At 39.5% G+C, this 26,754-nt stretch overlaps 1 protein-coding gene across 3 annotated transcripts; it reads right to left on the bottom strand.

Annotated features, from left to right (window-relative positions):
• Positions 1-1,598: 1,598 nt before the first annotated feature.
• LOC146483634 (polyphosphoinositide phosphatase-like) lies at positions 1,599-26,719 on the bottom strand. Of its 3 annotated transcripts, XM_085105760.1 has the most exons (28): positions 26,632-26,719; positions 26,413-26,511; positions 25,749-25,881; positions 24,308-24,362; positions 23,206-23,313; positions 22,350-22,400; positions 21,122-21,387; positions 20,654-20,902; positions 19,610-19,710; positions 19,380-19,505; positions 19,079-19,118; positions 17,716-17,813; positions 16,771-16,904; positions 16,008-16,053; positions 14,982-15,052; positions 14,729-14,783; positions 13,849-13,938; positions 12,685-12,743; positions 11,716-11,790; positions 10,378-10,469; positions 9,567-9,711; positions 8,762-8,820; positions 6,950-7,109; positions 6,438-6,506; positions 5,504-5,666; positions 4,637-4,716; positions 3,431-3,502; positions 1,599-2,550 (listed from the first exon to the last, which is right to left on the bottom strand). In XM_085105760.1, the coding sequence occupies exons 1-28, from the start codon at positions 26,689-26,691 to the stop codon at positions 2,373-2,375; spliced, it is 2,934 nt and encodes a 977-aa protein (XP_084961886.1). In that variant the 5' UTR covers positions 26,692-26,719; the 3' UTR covers positions 1,599-2,372. The 3 variants fall into 3 exon arrangements, with proteins under 3 accessions (XP_084961886.1, XP_084961884.1, XP_084961885.1); XM_085105758.1 differs by having other exon boundaries at positions 20,654-21,387; XM_085105759.1 differs by having other exon boundaries at positions 5,504-5,663; positions 20,654-21,387.
• Positions 26,720-26,754: the final 35 nt, after the last annotated feature.

Below are 26,754 nucleotides of genomic sequence, written 5' to 3'. Positions count from 1 at the left end.
ACGGAAATATTTTAAAAAGGCATATGTAGACAAAATAGAAACAGCAGAACTAAATTTCCGTTCTAAAAAGTTCTGCTCTTTAAAAAAAAGGATAATACTTGCAGTAAAACTGCGAAAGGTGACTTCAACTAAATGATCGTCAAAGCGTGCGTCAATGTAAATTGAATAATGGAAAGCGCGCGCAAAACGGCTACCAAGGCAACCAACACTTGTTTTGCTGTGCGAAAAGTGCCAGTCCCCATCAAAAAACAAGCCCGGAAGAAAAATGATGCTGATTGGACGGTGTTTGCTCCTGTTGATTGCAATAAATGATTGAAACTAGATAACAAATTTGATTGTTTAAAAAAAGGAAAATATTTCTGAAAATGAAAAAAGTGTTGGTGTCCCATGGCTGAGAATGCTCGGTGTAAAACAAAACAAATTAGTCAGTGCCCGAGCTTTGAAAACACATACAATTGTTACCTTAAACAAACCAACAGCCGTACATGTATTGCCAACGGAGAAGGCACAAGAACAATCCGCTAGTTTGCGTGGTCACTGTGCAATGCGGTTTTTCTGTCCACGAGAAACGCACGCCTGTACGTTCCGAGGACAAGATCAAAGTGGATTGTAAGTTTGACGTCACAGTAAGAGTATGACAAAGCGCGCGCGCGATCATTTTCTTGCGCGCTTTCTGTGATTGTTTACTACTGTTGATTTAAAAAAATGCAATAAAAAGAATAAGTCACCGTGCTCTCTCGAAAGAGCTGTGATCCACTCAAGTTACCCCATAATTGCTTTCGATATTCTCAAATGTGTCCATCTGATCTTATCACCGCACAAATTCCTGTCCCCAGAGCCGCAATCCTTTTGGCCAGCGCCTCTTGAACCGCGGCGTTGGCCAAAGGGGGCGGGAAATTGACGGGAATGCACCGCACGTGACGATTTTGACACGCGCACTCGAGTCACAATTACCTTCATCGCCTCGACCGTAACTTAGCGGTTACAGCATACGGCTGCTGTACAATGTCTCTGGGCATTCAATTTCCCGCTAAACAATCGGGAGAACAGTGGTCGTCTGATTCAGTGAAGGAGTAACTTAGCAGCCAAATGGAGGACGTTGACCTTCAGATTTGACTACGAGTACGAGATGTAAGTACGAGGACGACTTCTACAGTCCAGTTTGCACAGTTTAGATGACCGTTTGTCACATCAGTCTTGTTTCTAGGGTCTTCTTATCTGTTGGTAAACATGGGAAGGAGCGAGGGTTCTGGGGACATGACTGATTTGAAATTTAAAAGTCGTACTCGTACTCAATCTCGCATGCTCACTCGGCTGAATATCTATTTTACTCTCTTGCTTTTTGTTAGTTTTATTTCTTTTCGCATGTAACTCTTTTTTCTTCTTTCTTTCTTTCTTTCTTTCTTTCTTTCTTTCTTTCTTTCTTTCTTTCTTTCTTTCTTTCTTTCTTTCTTTCTTTCTTTCTTTCTTTCTTTCTTTCTTTCTTTCTTTCTTTCTTTCTTTTTTTAATGAATGAGAAGTTGGAAAACTTTCAGTCAAACAGTTTGTTTTTTCTGTGCGTTTCTTCCCCCATCTATATCCCCTGAGAAAACTGAACATCAACTTCATATATAAACTTTATTTCGACATCAAAACTATTAGACTAAGAATATTTCTTTTGCATTTAAACTATGTACTATAATACTCAAATACGTTTTGTTTTTCAAATATCCCACTTGTATTCAAATATTCTTTATTCGTCTGCTCAAATATTATCCACTAAGATTAAATTATTATTTTCAAATGCAAGTCCACGTCTAAGCGAAGGAACTTTTTGAAATACGGGTAAGTTAGTATTGCAATTTACAGAATTGAACTATTAACTTATTTATATATTCGCTTGCAAAAATTCATAACTGTCTGGCTATAATTCTACTCCCCCACCCACCCACCAGCTCGGGACACTGGTTGCCCGTCTATTCTTCTTCTAGTACCGTCTTTTCAGTTTTATCCTTTTTTTTTAATCAAAACCGCTCTATTTCATTAAGTTTCCATTATCCTTATTTTCGCTACTTAAATCGTTAAATCTAACCTGTTTCTCTCTCTCAACAGCCCTGTTCTAACCTTCCTGTCAAATGAATTTAATTTTTTATTCCACTCACACAAAAGCAAAATCCTCCGCTTTAAACATAGGTTAAGGATAACTCCGAGCTGATGACCTTTTTTAACTGCCTCTAGTATAACAAACACACAACCACAACAACATCACTATGCAACGTGGTCCGCACCAAGGATCATTTAGCCGAAGTAAAGAATGTCCTGGGTCAGAGAATGAACATCACAGACGCCACTTGCGTATCCATGAGGATGATGTCTTCTCTTCATCGTCAGTTTTACTGATAATTTTTGCTTACGTATTTTCTATAAACTTCAACGCTGACAGATGAAGGCCAGAATCGTCCATTCTTCCCAGCCTCTATGTAAGCCGTGTACAAAGCCTCGGATGGTCGGTCCACTGATGGCGGTCTCACCTTGTGATTGCAGTCAAGTGTGAAGGGTTTGTGTCTTGCCCTAAAACATCGAACAAATGCTGACTGTGAGTTTTGTAGTTTATGTATTCCTCTCCTGTGTAAATAAGTGTTTTAACAGACCGGCACTTATCACCGGAGTGGGGGAAGGTGCGTGAAAGTTAACGCCGGAGCGACTGCAAATGCTATCGTCAACAGTCGCAAGTTTAACCCAAAGCAAATCACTATTCTCACTTCTCACGTCAACAGTTACATCCGGCGTTAAATCTTCTGCAGCGTGAAACGAGTGTATAGCTACCCTTCCCCAAGGGGGAGGGGGCGGATGCTGGTCCAACGCAGCGTTAACCCCTAAACCACTTCCCACTAGCATTGTGTATTCGATGATGCACCTGGGTGTGGTCTCCCACCAGGCGCTCTTTTGGCTCGTCACGCAATCTTTCCTTCCCATAGGAGGAGGAAAAGATTGCGTGACGAGCCAAAAGAGCGTCTGCGAGGGAGGCTACACCTAGGCGGAGCGAGATATCATACCGAGTAAGTTGCTCTTACCAAGAAGAAACAACAGCAGCTGCGGTAATGACTTGAACTATTGAAAAGTACGACGCGTTAACCACACAGCCAACGCAACTTCAGCACATCTTCCTCACATGCGGTGTGCAAAATAGTCTAATTTGTGAAAGTTATTGTGGCTTTTATTTGGTTCCGAATCGGGGCCTAATTTCTACGGTATCGTGCAACTAAGAGTATTACTACTTCTTTGGATCATGGGATGCCTCACAGGCCCTTCCTTCTCGTATTGCGTCATGATTCCTGGATGGATAGTCATGGAGTAACGTGCGTTAACCTCAGTTGCAGTATGTCTCTAAAAAGAATCAATTCAAGGTATTTTATTGTTTTAAGGCACACTAAGCCGCTTGCTTGCTTACCAGTTATAGTGGATGTGCCTCACACCAGAGCGTTCCTTGTCAGGTAAAGCGGTCTTTCCAAACTCAACAAATCTAGTTATTGAACAGAAAAAGAATACTTGATTATGTGATCGAAGTCTAATATTTGTATTTAAATCTTCGATCAATACACTGCCAAGAGGGAGGGCGAGGAGAAAAACAAAACAATCAACTAGGCCAAGAGATTGTTTAGCTTTGTTTTGAAGGAGACAAAAGCAGAGCTTTCAGTAAGATTTCAAGTATGTGACTGCTCTAGTGCACCTGTCACGGCTAATATAAAGGAACAAATGGACTTTCTTCCTTTCCAAATGGGCTTTCCTTCTGGGCCCAGTTGTTCAAAGCCCGATTAAGCTAATCCTAAATTAACGAGAACTTTGATTCGAGTTTAATTACTAAACAATAAAGATTTTCAAAAAGATTTTTGTCCCTTAGTTTAGACATTGAATTTTCTTTACCATTAGCTTAAAATTACTGAGATTTTAAAAACATTTTTAACGAGCGAGCAAACCTCGGTTAACTTTTAATCGGGGATTAGCATTAATCAGCTTTCGAACAACCTGGCCCTGAGGGACAAATTTTAGGAAATCACAAAGCGTAGAAAATCAAAACGACAGATAAGAAGCACTAAGAAGTCTTCATTTTGAATTTCTTAATGCAACTGTTGCATTTAACTCATCTTTTCTTATAACGTTACTTTACGTATGTAGTAAAGAATCGTGCTGGATGAAAGATTATCTCGACTATTGACAACGGAACACCCGCTGGAACACCCGCTAGAGTTCCCTCGGGGGGGGGGGGGGCAGGCAAAGGGGGACAGTTAGGACATTTTACTCTCGCGTTCTGTCTCACGTGGACGATACGATCCTTTCAATTCTACTCTACTAACCTGCTGATCTAATGATTTAACTTAATATTATCGTTGAGGTTACACCATTAGACACAAATTTAATAACGGGGGGGGGGAGGGGGGAGGGGCAGCAGTTCCTAGAGGAAGGAGGTTCTGGGAAAAAGTGTGAAAATGACGAATATATGTTGAGTATTGGCGGACCATCCTTTGTTTTTAGAGTGTTCTGAAACTAGAAGCGAGGTGAAATCTGTGAAATAAACGACTTATCAAAGGACCGGCTAACATAGCTTGATGGCGATCAATCAAAGGATCACTACTGAACTTCACGAGGTAAATGGTACCTTTCGTAACCCTCCATACTCTGCTCTTTTGGCTCTTTTAGTCCAACGCCATACACATCTTGCATAGAAGGCAGCAACTCCTGTAACATGCAATAAACACATAACAGAAATGGCCACATGAACAAGATTTATCATTTAGATGAGTTGGGAAGAAAAACACGGTTGCGCTTCACAAAACTGAGCTCGAACATTTTTGCTAGTTGACACCGCCAGAAGGCTCGTTTAAACGGTTTCAACGGAGTGCTCAAACGGTTTCAACGCGGTTACGCCATTCAACACTTTCAAGAACAAAGGAAATGTTAAATGAAAGTCTAAACTTATTAAAATTTGATTACACACACTTTCAACAAGATTTCAACATTTTCTTTACGCTTTCAACAATGTTCAAATGGGGCTAAATGTAATTTAGGCGAGGTTAAACTCAAGACAACGCTGGCCAACGGTCTACTAATTTCATTTAGGCGGGGCGGTCCTTGGGTTTTGCAGGGCCTCAGTAAATTTACAACTCCCCTATTGATGTCAGCCATTTTGCTCGTGTTGTGCTGTGTGTACAGTTGCAGAAAAAAACTTTGCTCCCGTTCCTCCCCTCCCTCCTGGTAAGTATTGGTAAGCCGATTCAATATTCCACTGAGTATTCAGTGTGACGGTGCCTGGGTGGTTGCCGCTCACAGAGTTGTCATGGTTACCTTTCGCGCTTGCTTGCGGCTCCCCCCACAGACCTTGCAGGCACCTTCTCCACAATCAATTATTGGTGATGAGTTTAGCGACCTGTCGGCGCCCCCGACATTTGGTTCAACAACTATGTTGAACGCATGTTGAAGCAAATGTTGGGCCTTAAACAAATGAGCGTAGATAAGTAGCACACACCTGAAATGAGACATAGCAGGTACTTGTACTGCTGCTCTTCTCCATAAATGATATGGTTGAACTGTCATCGTCAGAACTCGACCCTGAATCACTGCTGTCGTCCACACTGAGCGGCTCAGGGGCCGCGCCAACTGTCCTGCGAGTAGGGACTGGGCGACGGCTACTACAAGAAACATTGCATCATCAATACTGAACCTGGGACACTTACCTAACATGGATGCACCAACGTCCTTAAAGAAGGCTACGCATGCGTGGTATTCATCATAAGGACGGTGCCTACTTTTCCTAATGCACATATTTTTTCTGCGCATAGAACTGAATAGACTAGAAACTTTATTAACGTGTCAATGCCTTCTGGCCTGGGAAAATCCCATACTAATCTGGGGAAACAAAATAAATAGATACTAAAACAAAGACAAATTCAGGAAAATATTCAAAACTGCGTAAAATATGTAATAATCGAGTGATAATCGCTAAACAAAATGATTTTAAAATGATAAGATTACATAAACTCGCGATGGTACAAGAAGCTCGGGTTTCGTAAGGGCGGTGCCTACCAATACAAAGATAATTTTGAGCGGTTTACCACTATTTGGGAAAAGCAGATCGTAGTAAGTGATGGCTATTGGAATCTAAAAAGAAAATTGGGGACTAACCGCGCATTTTTTTCCAAATCTTCAATTCGGGAAAAAATGCCATTCATTGTTTTGTATTTTACAGCTTTAGAGAATTATTGTTGTTTATTATCTCTGAAATATGCGTGGTCGCGCCGCCAAGTTTCTTTTTGAATTTCAGTAACAGTTACTTTTAAAAGATCTGCTTTTCCCTCATAGCCATAAAACTGCGTTAAAATACTTCTGTATTAGAAGGCACCGTCCTTAAATTTGTTTTAATCTATTGATTTTTATAAACAGGTGTATGACACATTGCTTACCCAGTAGACTTGGCAGGCGCTCTTACCACAAAAGGGCTGTGATCATGAGCATTCGGTGGCATAAAATCTCTGAAATAAAGTAAACAAAAATAAGCACTGCGATTAAGAAAACAGTTGTTCTGCACCTTTTAAAAGGAGGACCCTGGACCCTGATGACCTGCAGCTGCACTGTGGCGATTGAGTTTAAACTGTTTTTCACCTGTACTCTAACCGCCCAACAAATAAGTTCAAACGTAAATCGAACATTTAATTTCCCCTCATTTGAAACAACAGCATAGATTCGCTGATTTCACTAACTCAAACGATAACTTAAACCCAAAAAATAAGAAAACCTCATTCGTTAGGTTTCTTGAAAAAAAATTATTTATTATATATTTCCTGCACCGCTAGTTGTGGAGTTTTGGTTCTCCATCAAGTCGCTTTTCCTTCGATAGCCATTTTTAAGTGCTCGTGATCTCTCTGCTCAACAATGCAGTGAAGCTGTACAGAGAAAACAGATATTGATCACGTACCTACAGGACTTCTGCATCATGTGAGGATAAAGAGACTCCAGCACGGTCAAATCATACGGCTGATAAAACTCTGAAAACATGTCCACCATTACATCACCTGCTCGGTCTGACTGTTGTTCGCTCTGCTTCTCGCTGCCATCTGCTTCATCTGACGGAGATTCTATGACATATAACAGTGCATTTGCTTAGATGGGTACTGTCATGGCGATTTTGCTGTATTTTAGTCAAAACTGCTCAAATATTTGACAAAGAACCCGGGCCAGGTTGTTCGAAAGCCGATTAACGTTAATCCACGATTAAAAGTTAACCGAGGTTTTCAGCTTGTTCGTTGAAATTGTTTTTAAACTCAAATGTTAAGCTAGAGGTAAAAAGAAGTCAACGTAAAAACTAAGGGACAAAAATCTCTTTGAAAAATTTTTATAGTTGTGTAATTAAACTCGAACCAAAGTTCTTGTTAACCCAGGATTAGCTTAATCGGGCTTTGAACAACTGGGCCCTGGTTGGTAACATGAAACTGCTCTTACAAGACCAGGAAGAAAATATTAAGGTTTTTCTCCTGGGAAGAACGAACTATGATCAGTTTTAAGCGAATTCTCTAAAATACACAGAAAGAACGTAACTTGAGAAAGTTGGCCAACTTTTTCAAGTTGCACTCAATCCACTTCCATCCTAGCCATCCGCAGCTGAGGATAATTAATAATAGTTTCCGTGAACTAGTGGGGTTATTGTTAACAAATCTCTTGAAACAATTATTTTAACGATGTCATTGAAACAGTTACCTTTCTTGGCTATTCAAAATGACACCAAACAGGTGACAGGCTTTCACGATTCGTTCAATCTTTGCAAATTTTGCCCAACTTTTTATAGAAGATTTTTCTGGAACAATATTATACACTGATGCAATTCAAAATAAATCCACTTAAAAAATTTTAAAAATGCATTCAAACACTACTACGTTGCCCAGTGTTAATGAGTATTTAGTAACTTAACTCCTTCAGGCGGCTGGTATGTCCAAGCATAATGCCCAAGGCTTAAAGGTTGACCGAGAAATGAACAGTTCACAGAGAAGCGAACCTTCGAGGGCAACTGTGAAATTTTGAGGACAATCTTTGGAACCAGAGTATTATCATGCGATATACCAGCAAGCTTTTAACTCTACGATTAATTAATGAAACGCGCATGCTTTACTGACTGTGGAAAAGACAAAAACCAGTCAGAGATGGCCACAACGCGATTGCAGCCAAATAACTGCAAGCCGATTAGCTTACCACATATTCTTCAACACTGATTGGATTACAACAACTAACATCTAAGACTGTGACGTTCTTTCTTTGGGGCTGTTTACATGGAGGGAGGAGGATTCTAGCACTAGGACGATCCTAGACGGCGGATCATCCTAGCGCTATATGTTTTCTCTATTCAGTTTACATGCAAAAAGTTGTACTTGGCCCTAGCGCTAGGATCTTTCCAGAGAAAGGAACTTCCTTGCTGAGAGATAGAAGATCCTAGCACAAGGAAGATCCTAGCACCATGTAAACTACTTTCGCTCGGAAGATCCTAGTACAAGGGACAAAAAGAACAAACATGGCGGCAGCCTAGCGTTCAGCTGCTCAAGGCCGAAAGTTATTCTTCTTTTCCTTCTCCACTTGGTAACCACTTTAGCCGAAATTTCTGTATGTAAAGCAAACTAAAAGTTTTCCCGCCTTCTCTTCTTAGTGCTAGGATCTTCCTCCCTCCAAATAAAAAGCCCCTTTGTTTTCCTCGTCGATAAAATGTATCACAAATGCAACAACAAAACGAAATTATACCCACCAATAGGGGTAGGGTGGGGCAAAGAATTGACCACTGCTTGGTCCCACCACTTGGTGTAACTGTGAAAAGGAAAAGAAAAAGTAGAGCGCCAGTCAACGTCTGCTGTGTTACTATACACGCGCACTCTACCTGAGTAATCAGGTTTTTTCCCCTCCCCTTAGGAAGGCCTGTTAATATTCAGGGTAGGCGCACTCCAGCTCAACCTTTTCAACGTCAACGAAAAGCTTGATGTTCAGGTTACGCATAATAACTTCACAAGGAGTAACAGATCCAGTGAAATCTCTCACTGGAAGTCACATTGTCACATATAAGCAAATGTATTCCTAGTTTAGGAAAACTTCTTTTAAAACAAACCTACGCCGCATCCACTCTAATCCAAATAAATTTGAAAACGTATCTTTCATTCTCCGGTTTGGTGTTCCATCCACACTTTAAAAACGGCGTTTTCGACCTCCGAAATCGTATCTTTTTGAAAATGCCGGTCAGGTGTTTCACTGTTAACGGCGAAAACGGAACGTTTTCATAACACAGACGTCACAACGGTATTGTGCGCATGCCCCACCGTGTACTCAGTGGTTTTTTTTTTTTTTCTTTAAGGGGGGGGGGGGGGGGGGCGAGGGGACGTTTAAGAGTGGATCACAAAACGATACGAAAACAATAGTGTGCACGATGGAAAACATTTGATGCGTTTCAGTTCAGGGCGGAATTTATCCGAAACAATGGGGATAGGAACTCAGCATACTGCGTTTCCTCTACACGTAATCATTAATTTACACAAGACAGACAACTAAGCCATTTATTTTACCTCTTTCTTTTCTTGGAAGCCTTCAAGTCCCAAGTGGAGTTGTGGTGCAAGTAGTAATCACTTGGTAGTTCCCAAATCCTGTGTTTCTCCAGTTGTGGTGAAAATATCCCAAGAAACAGATTCATGGCTTGTTGTTTGTCAGCGTCTGCAAAGAGAGGTTTGGAAATTAATTGATAATAAAGATAATCATTTGTCTCACAATGAAGTCACTAGAGTCGACTGCTTCTTGCTAGTCTGTCGTCCCGTGGTAAGATCGACCGACTAAATTTCACTGCGTTAGAGATAAAAGAAAGACCTTCCCTGCTAACAGAGGCTTTTACTTTTGTGTTTCTCGCTAAACAAGCCAAATGCGCGAAATACCAGAGGCGCGAACAACTTCGTACATGAGAATGATGTATTAATCAGTATATGACACAGGCATACTCGAAAAAAACTCCGAGTGCTCCTGTAAGGAGTCGAACCTAAGACCTTCCGATTACTAGTTCGGATGCTTTACCACTAAGCTACAGGAGACTCGTGGGAGCTAAGGCCATTAAACTAGGTTCATGGGGCAAACATCCTGCATACTGCTAGGATTGGAATGTCAATGTGTGGCACACGCGCAATGGAAATAATGTAATGGAATTAATGTTAAGCCTGGTGACTAAATGAGAATGATGTATTAATCAGTAAATGACAAAGGCATACTCGAAAAAAAAAAAAAGCTTAAAAACTTGCCAGAAAGAAACGCTCGTCTAGCAGGGTAAGAAAGACCATTCCAGCTGAGATGTAATCATAATATCGGATGTGTAGGGTTAAAACATTATCTCACCAGTGAAAGCATTGCTGTAGTAGCGAGATACGGTCTGCATAATATCCCTTGAGTGAGAAGTAAATGGTGACACTTTGCGATAGGTCCGAATCCTGAAAACAAACGAACAAAGCATCAAAATTTTGTTGGTTTGTTTTGTTTTTGTTAACAATGATGGAGAGGAGAAACCTTTAAACAAAGATTAACCATTGTTAGGTTCATATGAGCCCGGTAACGTTATAATCGGGCTGACACGGTAGGCGGGACGAATGTTGTCTTCTGTTCATATGGGAAATTTAATCCCTTTTACCGAAATGAAAAATGTCCAAAAGGTCCCCAAAAATACCCGTGGAACCGCGTTCCGACTTGTCAGCGACCTTACAAGCCATGCACAGTTAAAAATGTTTGGTCACGGACAGTCCCGGTATCCGGGCTGGAGTGTTTACACTAAACATTTCCAGCTCGGTTACTGAGATCTCGGTCGAAAAAACCGAGATCTCGGTAACCGGGCCAGCCCGCCTTCTCATATGAACACATCGGAATTTTTGTAAAGAAGAGTGGCGAGGCGAGATTGCGGAAACCGAGCCAGCCCGGTCTGCCGGGCTCATATGAAGAGGCCCTTAATCGCAAAACCGCCTGTTCAAAGCTTTATACGTTTGCCTCATTTTCATATTCTAGTCACAGCTGGAAATTATTCTTTCATGACGTCACCGCTACAGTTTTGTTTCAAGCAACGAAGACTTAGGGTGCGTTCGATGGACCCTCTGATTCCAGAATAGGAATACATACAATGATGACAAGAAATCCCTCATAAGTAAAGAGGTTTTTGGAATTGCTGGAGTACAAAATGGCTCTTCACTTACCATCTGTAAGCGAAAGTTTGCAGAAATGTCTTCCCAAATTTACTTAAAAAGAGAAATCTAACAGCTATATTCGGCTTATTCTTATTCCGGATTGCAGTCAATCGAACGCAACCTTAGACTGGGATTTGATTAAGGTCTGTATAGATCTCTAGGCCCGGTTGTTCGAAAGCCGATTAACGCTAATCCACGATTAAAAGTTAACCGAGGTTTTCAGCTCGCTCGTTAAAAATGTTTTTAAAATCTAATTTTAAGCCAATGGTATAGAAAAGTCAACGTCAAAACTGAGGGACAGAAATCTTTTTGAAAACTCTTTATTGTTTAGTAATTAAACTTGAATCAAAATTCTCGTTAATCCAGGATTAGCTTAATCGGGCTTTGAAAAACTGGGCCCTGATTTTTGAACACGGGTCTTGGCAGCTGGCCATTGAGCACGCACCCTTTATAGAAATCTCAGTTTGTGCGAGATTGTAAGCACTAAACAAGTAACACAACGTACCCATGCACAAGCTGTGATCCGCCATACTGAAGGGCAAGAGTGTCGCCATGAGCCTCATAGAGATCCTCTAAAATCCTTAAAAGTCACGCAAAATATCACAACAAATGGAAAGTTAGACAAACATCATAGTTCCTTCTACACTGCAAACATCAAATTGGTATTCATATGAATGAACCTTATAATCCACAGGACAGAAAAAGATGGCGGCGGTACATTTTACCACAAACCTTACGAACCTACAGTAACACAGCACATAAGCGCACAGAAAGCCACATCAGTTGCAAGATTCGTCCCTGTACTAACAACATGTGTGCTAGGTTTGAAGTTTTTAGAACCTTTCTGTGCGTTTTTATGAGCGTTTATAGGATTTTCGTACGCTAAGAATTACTGATGAGTACAAAATGGACCAGTCGCCTTGTTTTTCGGTATGATGGATTAGTTCCCTCAGTTCTGGAAGGGGAATTTTAAAACCTTTAGGGCCAGTTAAACAGTGTCTAGCTTAGGCCGCGGCTTAAGACAATCAGTGGGCCTCCAAATCTGTTTATGAGTGGTTTATTTTTAAAAGTAGATTGATAAATAGATCTCTAGTCTGGGATGCATGCCTTCTTGTTACATCAGCAGCAGACAGTGTTTAGATACGACTGTTGGAAAAATTGAAAATGACTTAAAATGTGGTTTTGTTAAACACCGTCTAAACTGTCTTTTAATAACTGACTCTTTGAATCCTAAAATGATGCCGTCACAAAAACTCCATACAAACCATTCTAATTTTACAGTTCCAAACGTTTTGAACTGAGGTAAAATTAGAAGGATTTCTACGTAGTTATTGAAGCATAAAAGTGTCAATATCTCACCCCAAATTGCAAAAAGATCTTAACTTTGGACAAGCAGGTATTTTTCATCATGCTCTTTCTATTAATAAAGCCCCTAATTTCTATTAAACATTTTTATGCCTTTATTTCAACATACCTCACCGCATCTGAATCAAACTCAACAAATGGTTTGTCGATCACTCCTAATGCACGCAACTAAACAGAAATCAGACAAAAAAGTTAACTATGCTGTAGGGATTTCGATTAATTATTTTCCACAAAAGTTTCACAACTAGCAAGTTCTGAAAGTAGATGATACCCATGAATAAAGCGCTCAAAAGAAAAGAAACAAGTTTCTAGTCCTAAAAAATAACACGTAGTTTGCTAATAAATTCTGAAAACAATATCCCTGCCAAAAGTAACAAGTCCAAAAATAATTTCACGCTAAAAACGCTTAACTGAATATGTTTGCGTGTCAAAGATAGGAGAAACTGTTGTTCCCCCCCCCCCCCCTACCCATCCTCATTTCTATTGTTTTCTCCTCCTCCTCCTCCGCCTCCTTTTCCTCTTGTAAAATAATATGATGATACTATTCACTATTCTATTTTTTGGACATGTCTTCATTTATGATTACGATTGTTTCCCGTTTCCCTCAAAAATGGTATACCAAGTGAAACGAAAATAGAGATTGGCCAAAAGCGTTGTCTGTTTTGAACTTACCCAAAACAACCACATATGGAGTTTTCAAATTTTCTTACGATTCCACTTACGATTCCATCGCCTACGATCTAGTGAAAACCAGATTGTTGGAGTTCCAAGCAGAAGTGGAAAAATAAGTGGAAGAAATAGTGCTTGTTCTTTGGGAAATTATGATTCATTGGTTTATTCTTCAATTTATGCCTGCAAATCCAACAATCTGGTTTTCACTTGGTCGTCGGCAATGGAATCATAACCATTATCGAAAAAAAAAACTGCTTATGACTCCACTGTTTGATTTTCACCTATTATCACTATTGTTACACTACGCAATTTTTCTTGCAACTTGTGGTGACACAAGTTACGTGAATGTCCCAAAATAAACACGTCACGCAATTTTTTTGTTGCTGCAACCATTGCGAGAAAATTAGCTCTAGAAGATAAGTAGGTTCTACTTTGTGCACCGGTGACCGCAACAAAAACGTTCCAAGACATGTTCATTTCAGGGCAAGTCACACGATGCAACAATCCGTGCAACTTGTGTCACAATGGCACAACGAGATTGCAAGACAAGTTGCAAGAAAAATTTCCCAGAGTAACAGTGCCTTGAATCTAGCTTTTTCACCTGATATCCAAGAGCACATTTGCCCACCATGAACTGAGCAGTGTTTGTTCTGTCCAGACAATCCACGCAGTTTGTTCTCAACACGCCATTCTGGAAAAGAAAATATTAGAATTTCTCATTCTGTTTTACTTTATTTTATTTTTTTTTTTCACGATTTCAAGATGAAACTGTGGAATTCACTTCTCCGGAATGGCCCCAGCAAATTCCATGCAAACAGTAAGTGCTCTGTTGGCTTCAGTAAAATACCACTAAGATTGATTAAGTCAGAAGTTTGGTATCTCTCGATACAGTGCCAGGGCCCCACTCTCAATTGAGACAGCGGTTACGAACTACCAGCGGCCCTTTTTGGACATTTTGTCGCATGACTCACACCACTTCAAGTCACATGACATGAAACCTCTCACTTACTTGAAAAAGACTCCCCAGTGGAATCGAAAACTTTTAATGCTTTGAAGGGGAAGTGTCATGGGGTTTTTGACCGCTTTTGTCAAAAATGGTGAAATAAGATCTTAACATAGCTATAAAATAATTCTAGAACAACGAAAAGAAAGAAATCAACTCAATTATTGAAAGGAACAACTTGTGGTCTGTTCTAGCGCATTTTGGAAACAAAAATCCGAAAACTTGAAAACCGTTATCCTAACATTTTTCAAGTTTAAATCCATTCTGACCAATTCTGTCTTTGGCCAGAGGCACTAACTGACAAATTTAATGCACTGAGGGGATAGTTTATAACAAAACTAGACAATTACATTTTTGTTTCTGTTAACAGACAAATATTTTTGGGTTTTGAAATGACATCAAATTCTTGTGATACTCCCCCCTTTAAATATATTTTTGGGATCCTGAAAGCTAATTTTGTTTTATAGGTCGATCAGACCTGTTTCCTTCCGACAGAGTCATCAGCATAACCACTGCCACGCATGCCGTCACACCTACAACCAAAATAATAAAAAATACACCAAGTCAGTGAGAGAACAAAGGGGTTCAATGAAGGACTTTGAACATTCAACTACAAGTAACAGCCAATAATAACTGAAAACTGTTCACTGATCTGACAAAAAATCTGATCTCTAGGGGGCAATAGGAGTGTATAACTGGAGGATACACAGATTTATTACATGTAATTTTACCTTAAATCTTTTCTAATCTGGTTACAGTACAATTCCTGTCCACTGTGAAAAAAACCAGTCGCTTTAAAAACCTAGAATAAGACACAATTTAAAAAAAACACCACTTTCAAATCATCAATAGCAATCTCCTTGTTCACTTTAAATTCTAACGTGCAGAATTCAACAAAGCATCCATCACATCTAGTACAGTCCTAGCCCCTCCACGCTCTCTGTCATGCAACTCAAGGTGCTGTGAGTTGCGTGACAGAGATCCGAGAGGCCACAACTGGGCTACCATCACATCATGAGCTGCTGGCTGGTTAAGCACACATGACTGCAGCTATATAGGAGCAGTACTTGCCCCATCTAGACAAGATCTAGACAAGACATTAAGTAATGCAGCAGTGATGGGGCCAAGTGTATTTTAAGGAAAGTGGGAGGGGTGAAAATATGGGATATGGATCAGCAGATAGGGGAAAGCAGGAATAGAAATTGCATAACTGGCAAAACAAAATACGGAAGGAGTCAACAGCACAGGGACAAAAGCTGGGACTTTTACAGTCAATTTCACATCACACATGACCAGTTTTTCTGAGAATGAAATGAACTTTTGAATTTCTCTTTGTAATGTCCGACATGTGAATGGAATGTTGAACATTTCTCTGGAAATCTTTCTGAAAAAGATGCATTAACAGAAAAAAAAAGATTCAAAATACTTGGGAAACAATTATTATTCTTGAAATACTTAATGCTGTAATGTAAAGAAAAATTCATAGCTTTATACCATCAATAAACTAGGGAAATTTCTACGGGAATTCTGAAATCTTGTTGGTGACGTTCAAAACTGACATGTAAATTTCAAAACTCCATTCAAATTTCCAAAATACAGGTCACGCGTGATGTGGATTGACTGTAAGGGGTGTGGAGGACACAATGTTCAGCAGGCACCCCCCCCCCCCCCCCCCGCCAACACATCACCCTGCCACCCACTCTGAAAATAACAAGCGGTTAATAAAAATGTTTTATAAATTGACTTGATGTACTAACCTCATCAGCAATAACAGTCAACTTCTCCATTACATTACAGTCTTTACTGCAAATGAAAAATTACCTTCTAATTAAAACCATGGCCTTCAAGTCAAGTGACTTATTTAACTCCATTAGATACAGGGGCTCTACTCCGTGGAACACCCTTTCTAAGGCATACCAAGCTCTTCCCAATTTGGAACTTTTTAAAGAAAAACTAAAGAAAGACACTACCTTATTGAAAAACATTGATTTTCACAGAGAGTCTTCAGTTGCTTTCTTCCAAACAAGAACACTGACTTTTATTATTTCTGACAGTTATGACATGCGTTCGTTTCCTTTATATAATTTAATTTATTCTTATTTATTTTAATTTAATCTTATTGTATGATTATTGCAGTACGTATGTATTTAACACCGCACCTGACTCGTCCCCAGTCGTCTTCATCTTTATACAGGGTGCACAAAGCGGGGAGAGGTGAGTGCCAACAAAGGGAGCACAAGGTGCAATGGGAACCCTTGCTGCCTAACACTTCCCTTTGCTGCGTGCTGTATTAAGACAACTGGGGATGAGTCAGCTACCGCAGTATGCAGACATGCGACATCCCTCTCTCCTCATTTGACTTTGTCACTGACTGTGTCCCTCTCTCCTCATTGGGGCTTAGGACCTGTCAGTTTACGGCCCTATTTAATAATAAGTAAATGACTTGTACTATGAAAATATTAAATAATAATTTCAATCTATATTTACTCATAAAAGAAGGCAGACACTGTGCATACGGACCTCTTGTTGTACCGGGCCATGTCCCATGCTTTGTACTGTATGGCATGCTGCACTGGTAAAAACTGGTTCAAATACATAACTGCTCTTTCTAATTCTTCACTAAGAATCTGCTCATGCCTCTTCTTTTCTTTCTTCTACAAAGTGACAAGTATTCTAAGAGTTATCATAAAAAATAGGAAACATACATGTAACATCATTTTTGTCCATAAAGATGTGCAATAAAATACCACGTACAGTACAAAATTATTTGAGTTAAACTAGCCATGCAAAGAAAAGGGAACTGAAAAAATTTTTATTACAATTGCAGTCAAAATAATACAGACACCTTTTGAGAAAATTTAAGATGAGAATTTGAAAGAAAAGCTGAAACTTAAACTAAAACTAATGGTGGGAACATTGGAAAAATGTTTCTGTCAGAAATGTTAATTTTGAGATATATCTACAGTTTTATAGGATGCACTATAATAGTTATTTATAAGCTACATTAGTAATAATTATAATAATTATCACCATCATTTTCTTTTGGCAGGGTGCATTTGTTACAGTTTGTGTTTTAAAGATCTTGATGGCCCTGCTAAAAAATTAAAAGCTCTAAAGCTAACACTATATACAACTTAAAAACTACAGTATAACAAATTTATTGTTAAATTGTTACAGCGTCACTTCTCCTAATCTCTCTTTAAATATTCATTATCATCACTTGTTATTACTCTCGGAAGGAGCACAGGGCATCCACCAGAACATGTCATCTCACACAATTCCTTGTTAACATTTTGGCTCTGTCCCACGAACATTCCATTCCTTTCAGCTTTTCCAACATGGCCTTCCTTCAGATGTTCTTCGCGTGTCCCAAAACTGATTTATATCATGAAAATCAGAGTTCAAATTGTTGAAATTGTTTGCAGCCTGGAAGGTAAGTTTATTCATTAGATGCAAATAACCTACCTTCACAAGGTTAAGAATCACAACAGGAGCTCCAAACCTTCTCAACAGTTGATTGAAATGCTGACCAGCAGTGGAACAGAATGGATCAGCACGGTCAACTGAAAACAAGACAGTGATCAGAGTTAAAGAGCAAGTTCTCAAGTGCCCTTGTAGAAATGCTACTCAGGGCAGCTATAAGATCCAAACCTTCTGCTATTTCTACATGTACACCAAGGAGACGTCCTTGACCCCCCCCCCCCCCCCCCACTTCCCTCCTCTTATAATGTTCAACCAATGTGTCCCACAGGCAACTTCTTTCAAGTCAACATTGCCCTGGGGGATGGGGTGGGTGAGAAGGCCAAAACTTGCACAAAACAGTACATGTACAAGTGTCATTTCGTATTGGCCACATAGAGTTTGCTTTGTGTCATGGACTTTTGTCCAGGATTGTAGGATGCTCTAAAAATCCTACTTCAGATTCCACTGAATCTTGCAAGATGCTACACAAGATCTAGCGGATGATCAATATTCATACTGTCCTCACAGTTCTCCAAATATAAGTTGGGAGAATTTGTTTTAGCATCAAGACTTTTCATCTTTGGGGATGATTTCCTTTTTTCTCACGCATCACCAGTTTGTTCGATCAAGCAGTGATATTGTAAGAAGAAATGACATGTTGGTCAACAGAGGAGCCTGTAAAAAAGGGCTTGTAAAATCATATTAACTCCTCGAAGGATCCCGTGAAGGACAATAAAGGATTACTGCCATTTAGGACAGTGGGATGGCGCATCTACCAGGGAACTTTAAATCAATCAGTGAATTTTTGTAAAGCAATTTATACAAAGCCACTTTTAGTTTGTTTGTTTTTTTTTTTTGCAGGGGGGGGGGGGGGGCATTTTTAACATGTTATTTTTTAACATGTTATGTTCAGTTTGTATATATTTTATTTCACTGCTTTATAGTGTCCCCAATTATGCAATAGTGCTAAATACTTCGACACTTAAATAAAGTACTTTATTTTTATTTATTATTATTATTATTTTTTTTTATTTTTTTTTTTGTAATCAACAAAAGGAAGCAAGATTTGGCATCTAGTAGGGTGACAGTTGATGGAGATTCTCCAAAGGAGATAGAGATGTTTGGGTCACGCACAGCAGAAACCAGCATCCGGCATCACTCAAAAAGTACTTCAGTGGAATCCACGGGTCGATGAAAGAGAGGAACATCAGAGAACACCTAGCAATGGAATCTTGCAAAGGATATGAAGATGACCAGGCATACCTGGAGACGCTAGCTCAGGACAGAGGAAACTGAAGAGACAGTTTTAGTGACCTGTGCTCCAGGAGGAGCAATAGGGGTGGAGATTTTCATGTTCCATACTTACCAATGATTTGTGGCTTAGGCACCATAACTTGCTTGACTTCCTAAAAGGAACAAGGATAACAGGAAACAGTCCATGTAGAATTTCAACTATTGTAGCCAGAGACAGACGTCAATGAAGAAAGAGAATGATGATGATGATGTTGACATTGACAATAACAACAGTGATGGTGGTAGTGGTGACAACAGTGGTGATCATGGTTTGGAAAAAACAATGACAATAACAACAACAACAATGATGATGGTGATGATGATGATGATGATACATGTAGCATTCCTATTAAAAAAATATGACAGTAATTTACCTGTGACCAGAAGGAGGGGACTGACCCTCTCAGCTGCACATGGGATGTAAATCTGCCACTCTTGAATGACAGAACCGAGGCATCGTGAACAATTTGTTCAGTTTCAACATCATTGGCCACATTCCCCTACAAAAAGCAAAAACAACAACAAACAATTATTTTGTTTTTTTTGTTGCTTCTGGTGCTCTTAATTTAAAAATTAAAGCTGTTAAAATCAAAAATGTGAAAACCTCATCATTTGCTCCTCTCTTCAGGAATCTGGTTCCAGCAAACTCCTTTGATCTCCGTGCAATCAAAGTCACATATATGGGTCGTCCATAAACACAAATGTCTGGTGTATGTCAAGGACTTACATGTATACCTGTTTTGGTTGATTAGTGATCACATGGTCTTAACTTACATCATGCAAGGGATACAATTCAGCAAAATTATCATTGTCTCTCACTCAGGACGTAATGAAAAAGTGAATTAGTCATGCAGGAACCTTTTTCAGGAGCCAATGTCAAAATCAATTTTTGCAGCCATTCTAAATGACAAAGGTTTTTTAAAAGCCCAGCGCCAGTACCGGTCAGCAGTACTAGGTCGTAGCTCACATGTTTTCAGTGTATCGCATCCCGGGATTCCACCATATTGTTACTGTTATTCGGCTGTTCATTGTATCGCTGTTTGATTAAAGCCTCGCACAAGCTGGTCGTGCCTTGGTTCTTGCCTTATCTTCTCAACTGGCGCAGCTGGTTGGTTAGTTAGTTCTGTTTGGCATTGTGCATCACAATATTTTTCTCAGACATTTGGTTAAGTGATTTGAAAAGAAAGTTGTTTTATTTTTCCTGGCTGTATAACAAAGCACTTTACGTCTGGCCCTCAGGAAATATTCAGTTTTGTTTTCCCTTGACTTTCAATGTTTTGCTCAACTTCAAGACTCTTGGGAAAACAAAACTAACTATTCCCTCGGGATCAGATATGAATACTTAGCGTATATTGATAGATGACAGAGGCAGTCCAATTTTCAAGACTGGTAGGGGCTGTAATCGCTGTAGGAGATATCACTAGCAAAGACATTCAAAGAGGAGCGCTTATTAGATGGGAGACTTACATGCATTGGAAGGAAGGTACTCTTTATTACTATTAACAGTATTTGGCCGGTATGCACAATAATGCAGGTATTCAGCACATGGCAGTTTATTGGGTCAAGATTATAATTGTTACTTTAGTATAATCATCACTTTGTTTTACAGGTAAAGACAAAATACAATTAATAATATATTTAAGGATACTAGATTGTCCCACAAACCCATGAACAATGTGAAGAATCCAGTCTGGATGGACAGCTCCCTCAAATCCTTGCAACAGAAATTTGTTCCACACAAATCTGCCGCAAGAAATTTTCTTGTTCAAGAATGGCTTTTCTTTCTGTCGCCTCATTTTCTGGCACTCTGGACAGCTGGTCACTTTATTTTCAACAGCATCAAAGGAATCACCCTTCACAGAATCCTTGTTACTACTGTGGCACACTGTGTGAGGCTCTGAAGACACACAATCTTCAGTTGACAAAGAAGTTACCTCATCAGCAGATGGATCGTGTTCAACGGTATTTTTAGCCATTCTTGTGCCTTCAGTTTTAAAATCATTATCACTGGAGAGTGCAGCATTTGCTGTTGCAGTTTGTTTTTCTGTTCTACTAGCTTCTCCCTTTTTACTGTTTTCATCACCATGACTATGCTCATTATCAGCAGTTATCTCACCCTTCAGTCCATCTTGATCACCAGAGAATACTAGATCACCACTTGCTGTTTGATCAAGTGTTCCTTTCTGTTCCAGCTCTCCAGACTCACACCTGTCTGTTGTAGGCTCATCAGTGTTTGCTGATTCAGACATATCCACTTTTTCTTTTTTGACATGACTGCATGTTGTCCAAGCCTTCCATGATTCCGTGATTGGAATATCTGTTTGAGGGTCGATGATGGGACCCATTTGATGCTGGAGGTTATGTGTCAGATCATAACTGTAGCTGTGAGAAAAAATACAAACCAGTTAAGTGAATAATACATATTAAAAGATTCTCACAATATATGCATTTAATAAACTAAAATGGACAAGATTGTTTGGAACTGAAATTCCACTTTTAATCTTTGACCCGAACAAGAAAACTCTTTCAAAGTGCTTGAAGAACTGACAGCAGAATATCTGTGAGGATGGACAAAGAAATGACAACTATTTTAACTAACAATCTGAAATTTAAGTTTATTAATTATATTATTATCCGTGTTGGAGTCAATAATGTCAAGTGGTCAGTGGTGCACACTTGCAATCCGGCACTGTTCCTTGGTACAAGTCCCCTCTCTGACCTCTGAAGGGATTTGTTTCAGGTTAGTCCCTTGGCCAAATCTTGGAAATGTTCATTCGTTCAGTCGTTCGTTCGTTTGTTCGTTCGTTCGTTCGTTCGTTCGTTCGTTCGTTTGTTCGTTCGTTCGTTCGTTCGTTCGTACATTCGTTCGTTCTTTCGTTCGTTCATTCATTCATTCATTCAAACATTCATTCATTTGTTTGTTTATTTATTTATTTATTTATTTATTTATTTATTTATTTATTCATTTATTTATTTATTTGCCACACATATATTACAAAAAGATACATTAAAACTAATAACAATAAACATTTTGAGAATAATGCATTATTCAATAAGTGACACAGGCATACTCTGAAAAAAAATCCGAGTGCTCCTATCAGAAGTCGAACCTAAGACCTTCCGATTACTAGTTCAGATGCTCCATCACTGAGGTACAGGAGACTATACTTTGCCTCCTACCAGCTAGGATTTTAATTTCTTAACATGTTCATTATTTGGCAATAATTGTTTCTGTCATTATCCCTGAAAATCCCCAATCAGTGAAAAGGTAATAAAGTGCTATAGCTGCTGTTATTATTAGCTGTGGTGTTGTTCATCCTGACTACTGTTCACAGTTACAGTACCTAAAATAAAAGTTACTTGACAAGTCCACATTTTGAAAGATCTTGACATATCTGAAGATGAAAGGAATTAAAAAATCCATTAAGATCAGTGTCAGTGTCAGAAGAACACCTGTGCATATACGGCGATGGGTAACAAAAACTATGATATTTTTCACTTTAGCTTCAAAGCCAATGGTCATCACTTCTTAAAAGCCAGCGAAAACTAAGAAAATGACTAAGTTGGTGAACAAAGTACTAAAATTGAACTAGCAGTACTAAAATGAAAGTTACTTAAGTACTTTCTGCAAAATGGTTCCACTTTTGAGTCAATGGACAAAATCCTTTCAAGCTATGCATGGCCATTCAAATGAGACCTATTAGGAAGGACTTTCCTCTGATAAATACTGTGCAATTTCTCCACTTAACATGATGGTGGTTTGAATGTTGAACTTTGTAAATGAAATTCTGATAATGTGGTTTTTTAAACATTGTTAGTTGCATCTAAATATGACCATGAGGTGGCATGACAAAAACAAGACCTAATTTGATAGCAAACACGACATCTTCCCCCACCAAACATTTGATATACTCTGGATGAAATTAGGCAAACTTTCACATCCATAACTGTTGACAAGGATACTTTTTCTAGTCAACATTTTGTACAACTTCATTCAAAATTTAGTCACAAATAACTTAAATGAGTGCCGCAGTTCACATAACAGCTGGTCATGACAAACTTCACGTCCGTTGACAAAATATCCCATGTTTTCGATTGAGTTGAGCTTCTTCCTGACGCGGTTATGCTTAGATGTAATCAGTGGTAAAATTCAAAATGCTATCATTACTGGATAACAAGGCGTTTGATATTGCTACTAACTTGGTTTCATCAGGGTGTTGAAACTTCTGCCTGACAAGTTCATTGGCTATCGGAATCAGCTTTGTATCCTCAATCTTGTAGATATTGTGTCCTCCAATCTGGGCCTCCCTGAAAAAGTATTCCAAAAACAGCACATTCAACAGCAATTTCTCTATTTATTTTGTTAAGTAAGTTACTACTATTGAATGGAAAAACTGTAATGATTGAAACAATTTGAACTGATTTTAAAGTTACATGTATATAAAGCAACCTGGGAAACATTTGCAAGGTAACGTCACACTAGGTCTTGGGCCACAGAGGGCAGACACAATAATTGTAACTTAGCCCACTTTGTGTACCATGAAGCCAGCAACAACAAGCACCCCAAATCACTATCCCCAGTATGTGATGCTATTACACTGGAGGGTTACCCTAATAAAGGAGGGAGGGGGGAGCCAGAGGGGAAGGGACTTTAATATAACAGGGCACTTAATTTCAAACATCCGCAGTTTGTTTTGGTTTTCTTTTCTAAAATTTTGTTCTTTGTTTTCTTTTTCTTGTTGCTGTTGTTGTTGTTGTTGTTGGAATTGGTACATCTTGGGGGATAAAACTAATCTGAGCCAATCACCCACAATGGAAGACCAAATGAATGTATTTTAAAACTAATGTTTGGTTTTAATAACAGAATTGATTAGGTAATTTGGCCACCAGGAAGAGATTCGAATGCTGACGTTTGAAGCTTTAGACCTTCGTCAGAGTGAAACGCTCAAAATGTCAGCGCTCCCCACCCCCCACCAACAAGCACCACAGTTTCTTTAGAAATTAACCCACTTATCCATTTGTCTCATTCAGCATGGGAAGAACACACTACTAACACAGATTGGAGTTGAGATCGTATGGGATGATTGTCGGAATGAATGGATCGATCTTGGGACACGTATCTGGCGGATTTTTTTTTTCAGGGGCTGATGACATCACAAAGGAGAGAGAGCCTGGGATCAAGATCATCAAACTCACTCCCTAATCTTTGATTATTACTGGTTTTAAAGCTAAATAACTTCCAGCTAACATCTCCCATAATGTTATACTCTGGGAGTCTTCCCGGGGTCTCAGTGAAACCTACTTTCTGCGTTCTGTGATCAGTATGATGTAGTAGCCTTCAAGAAATCTGACAAATCCTGCAAAACAAATTTCAGTTACAGAAAAGTTAACTTTGCATTTTCTTTCTATGGAGAACAAGCATAAAACAGCGGATCGCAGGCTACTAATCAGGGTTCTCCCGAAATTTTGGAGTAGAAGGAGAATAAAAAGGAGTAGCCGGCAGAGGAATTTATAAAGGCGCGTAGTTACGGGGAGGTGCGAATGAGGCCAAATTTTGAAACCCAAAAAAAGTCCCGTCACGCTAAGGAAAACCCAAAAAAAGTCCAGCAGCCAAAAACATAACCCAAAAAAAGTCCAAATTTTTTAAGCATCAAAAACAATAAAAGTACAAAACACCAAGAGAATGCGAGATATTTCAAGCGTCCGACTTTATTCATTCCTCGTGCATCTGTCACAAAACTTTAGGCAGACTGCAGTCATTTTTCAAAGTCGAGCGCAATATATGTTTGTTCAGGAAAACCAAAACAGGAACATCTTGTCCTCGCCAAAATCTTAAGGGCAAAAAAAGTCCACCAGAAAATTTCAAACCCAAAAAACGTCCCAAGCCGAGAATTTCAAACCCAAAAAAGGTCTTCGCACGTCCCCGTCACTAATATACCCGAGTACCCCCCCTGGGCACGTAAGTGCCTTCCATGCGCCTCTAGCTCGCTTGCATTTTGCACGTGTTGGAATACATAGCATGTTGTCTAATATGGAGTGCTTTTTGTCGGTAACCGCTGCTTCGCAATCTGAACCTTTTTCGTTTGCTGAACGTTCGATCGACGTCTGCAAGCAGATTCAAGCGACGGTGTGGCGAATTTTCTCGACGAGACTTTCAAGTTTATTCAGTCAAAAACATTTTTGGACACTTGGCTCTTTAAGGAAAAATCTATTTATTTCGTAATGTATTTACCCAAGGGAAAGTAGGCGTTGCAAATGGAAAGGTTGCCATTCGGATTCAAAACAAAGCATTTATTTATCTGAGTAGCCGGCGCGCCCAGGACGACTAGCCGGCGATTTTTGCCGGTCGCCGGGGCTTACGGAGATCTCTGACTAATGATAGCATTGCTCTTCCTGAATGAGCCCTTTTCCCTTTCTTCAATGAAAACTTTGGCAGATGACAAAAAGATGGAGCTCAAAGCTGCAAGACACCTTCATTAGATTAGATTTTGATGGTCTTACTTCATGGTGTTGTTTGGTTTATTCAATATTAGATATTAGAAATGCAAACTTATTTTCAGCTTTTTCTTTTTGAGATTTATCATTGTGAGCTTGAACACTTACTGGCCAATAAAGAACCACTTACGCCTGCATGCAAGAATAGCTTGGGAATGGGCCTCTACCTCTGCCTGCTGAAAGCAAGCTGCTTCTGCACAGAGGCTAGCACTTATGTAGCAGGGAATAAATGAAGGTAGCTAGCTTACCAACAATCCCATAGGCAGAGATACTCCTGTGCAAGCCCCTGTTTGTAGCCTCATATGGTCTGTTTTTATTTGGCATGTTCCCAGCATTAATCATGGATAACAGATCCTTAATTTGCCTTTGACTGTATTCAACCTGAACATAAAATTATTAATAATATGAGTGAAACAAATATAAGTTTGCTAGGCACATGTCTCCCATAGCTCAGTTATAGAGCATTCCAACTGCTAATCTGGAAGGTCACAGGTTCAACTCCCACTGAAGAATCCAAATTTCCTTTTTCTGTGTGAGACTTGACATTTAGAGTTGGGAGGAGGGTCTTAAAAGCCAAAATTTTAGAAGCAAAGTATGAAGCTAAACTGGAATTTCCTGGGGGCGGGGGGGGGGGGGGGGCAAAACAACAAACCTTCTATGACGGGGATGTCAACCATTTTAGTGCACTTACTAACAAATTTTCAAAGACGATTTGTGACACTTTTGACCATCTACAAATTCCTTGCAACATTTGAACAAAAAATATCAACCAATTCAAATCCCCCGCCTTTGCCCAGCGCCCCTCCCCCCTCAGATATTAACATGCGAAGTTGAGGGCTCAAACATCGATCTGTAAATGAGGTGGCCGCGTAGTCTACTGCCGTGCCCAAAATATAATGATCAAAGACAAACCTTATCGTCAAAAACCACCAGCTCATAAGGTTCTGTCCTGTCTATCTTGAGGACACGAAATCGAGTTTCTGCATTATTTGAACCAACGAGGAAAAACCTCTGCGAAAGCAAACACAGAATGCAAGTCAAGGGATGTTCATACGCATATCGAAACCACGACTATTGTATTGATAGTCCCTTTATTTGGAGCGTTTCCCATTCTTTTAGGTTGAAACTTACCGCTTTCGTCTCGTATAGGACTATTCGCTGAGTACAACAAATGGAATAATGGTCCGCCATCTTCAAAAGCCCCCAAGGGCAGTTTCGTTCCCAGACTTCGCTCTTAGAAGGGACTTGAACTTA

The sequence above is a fragment of the Pavona decussata genome, unplaced genomic scaffold (assembly GCF_977016875.1).
Source record: "Pavona decussata unplaced genomic scaffold, jaPavDecu1.1 SCAFFOLD_38, whole genome shotgun sequence".
Classification (NCBI taxonomy): domain Eukaryota; kingdom Metazoa; phylum Cnidaria; class Anthozoa; order Scleractinia; family Agariciidae; genus Pavona; species Pavona decussata.
The sequence above is the reverse complement of the archived record's forward strand: the minus strand, read 5'-3'. Positions and strand labels throughout refer to the sequence as shown.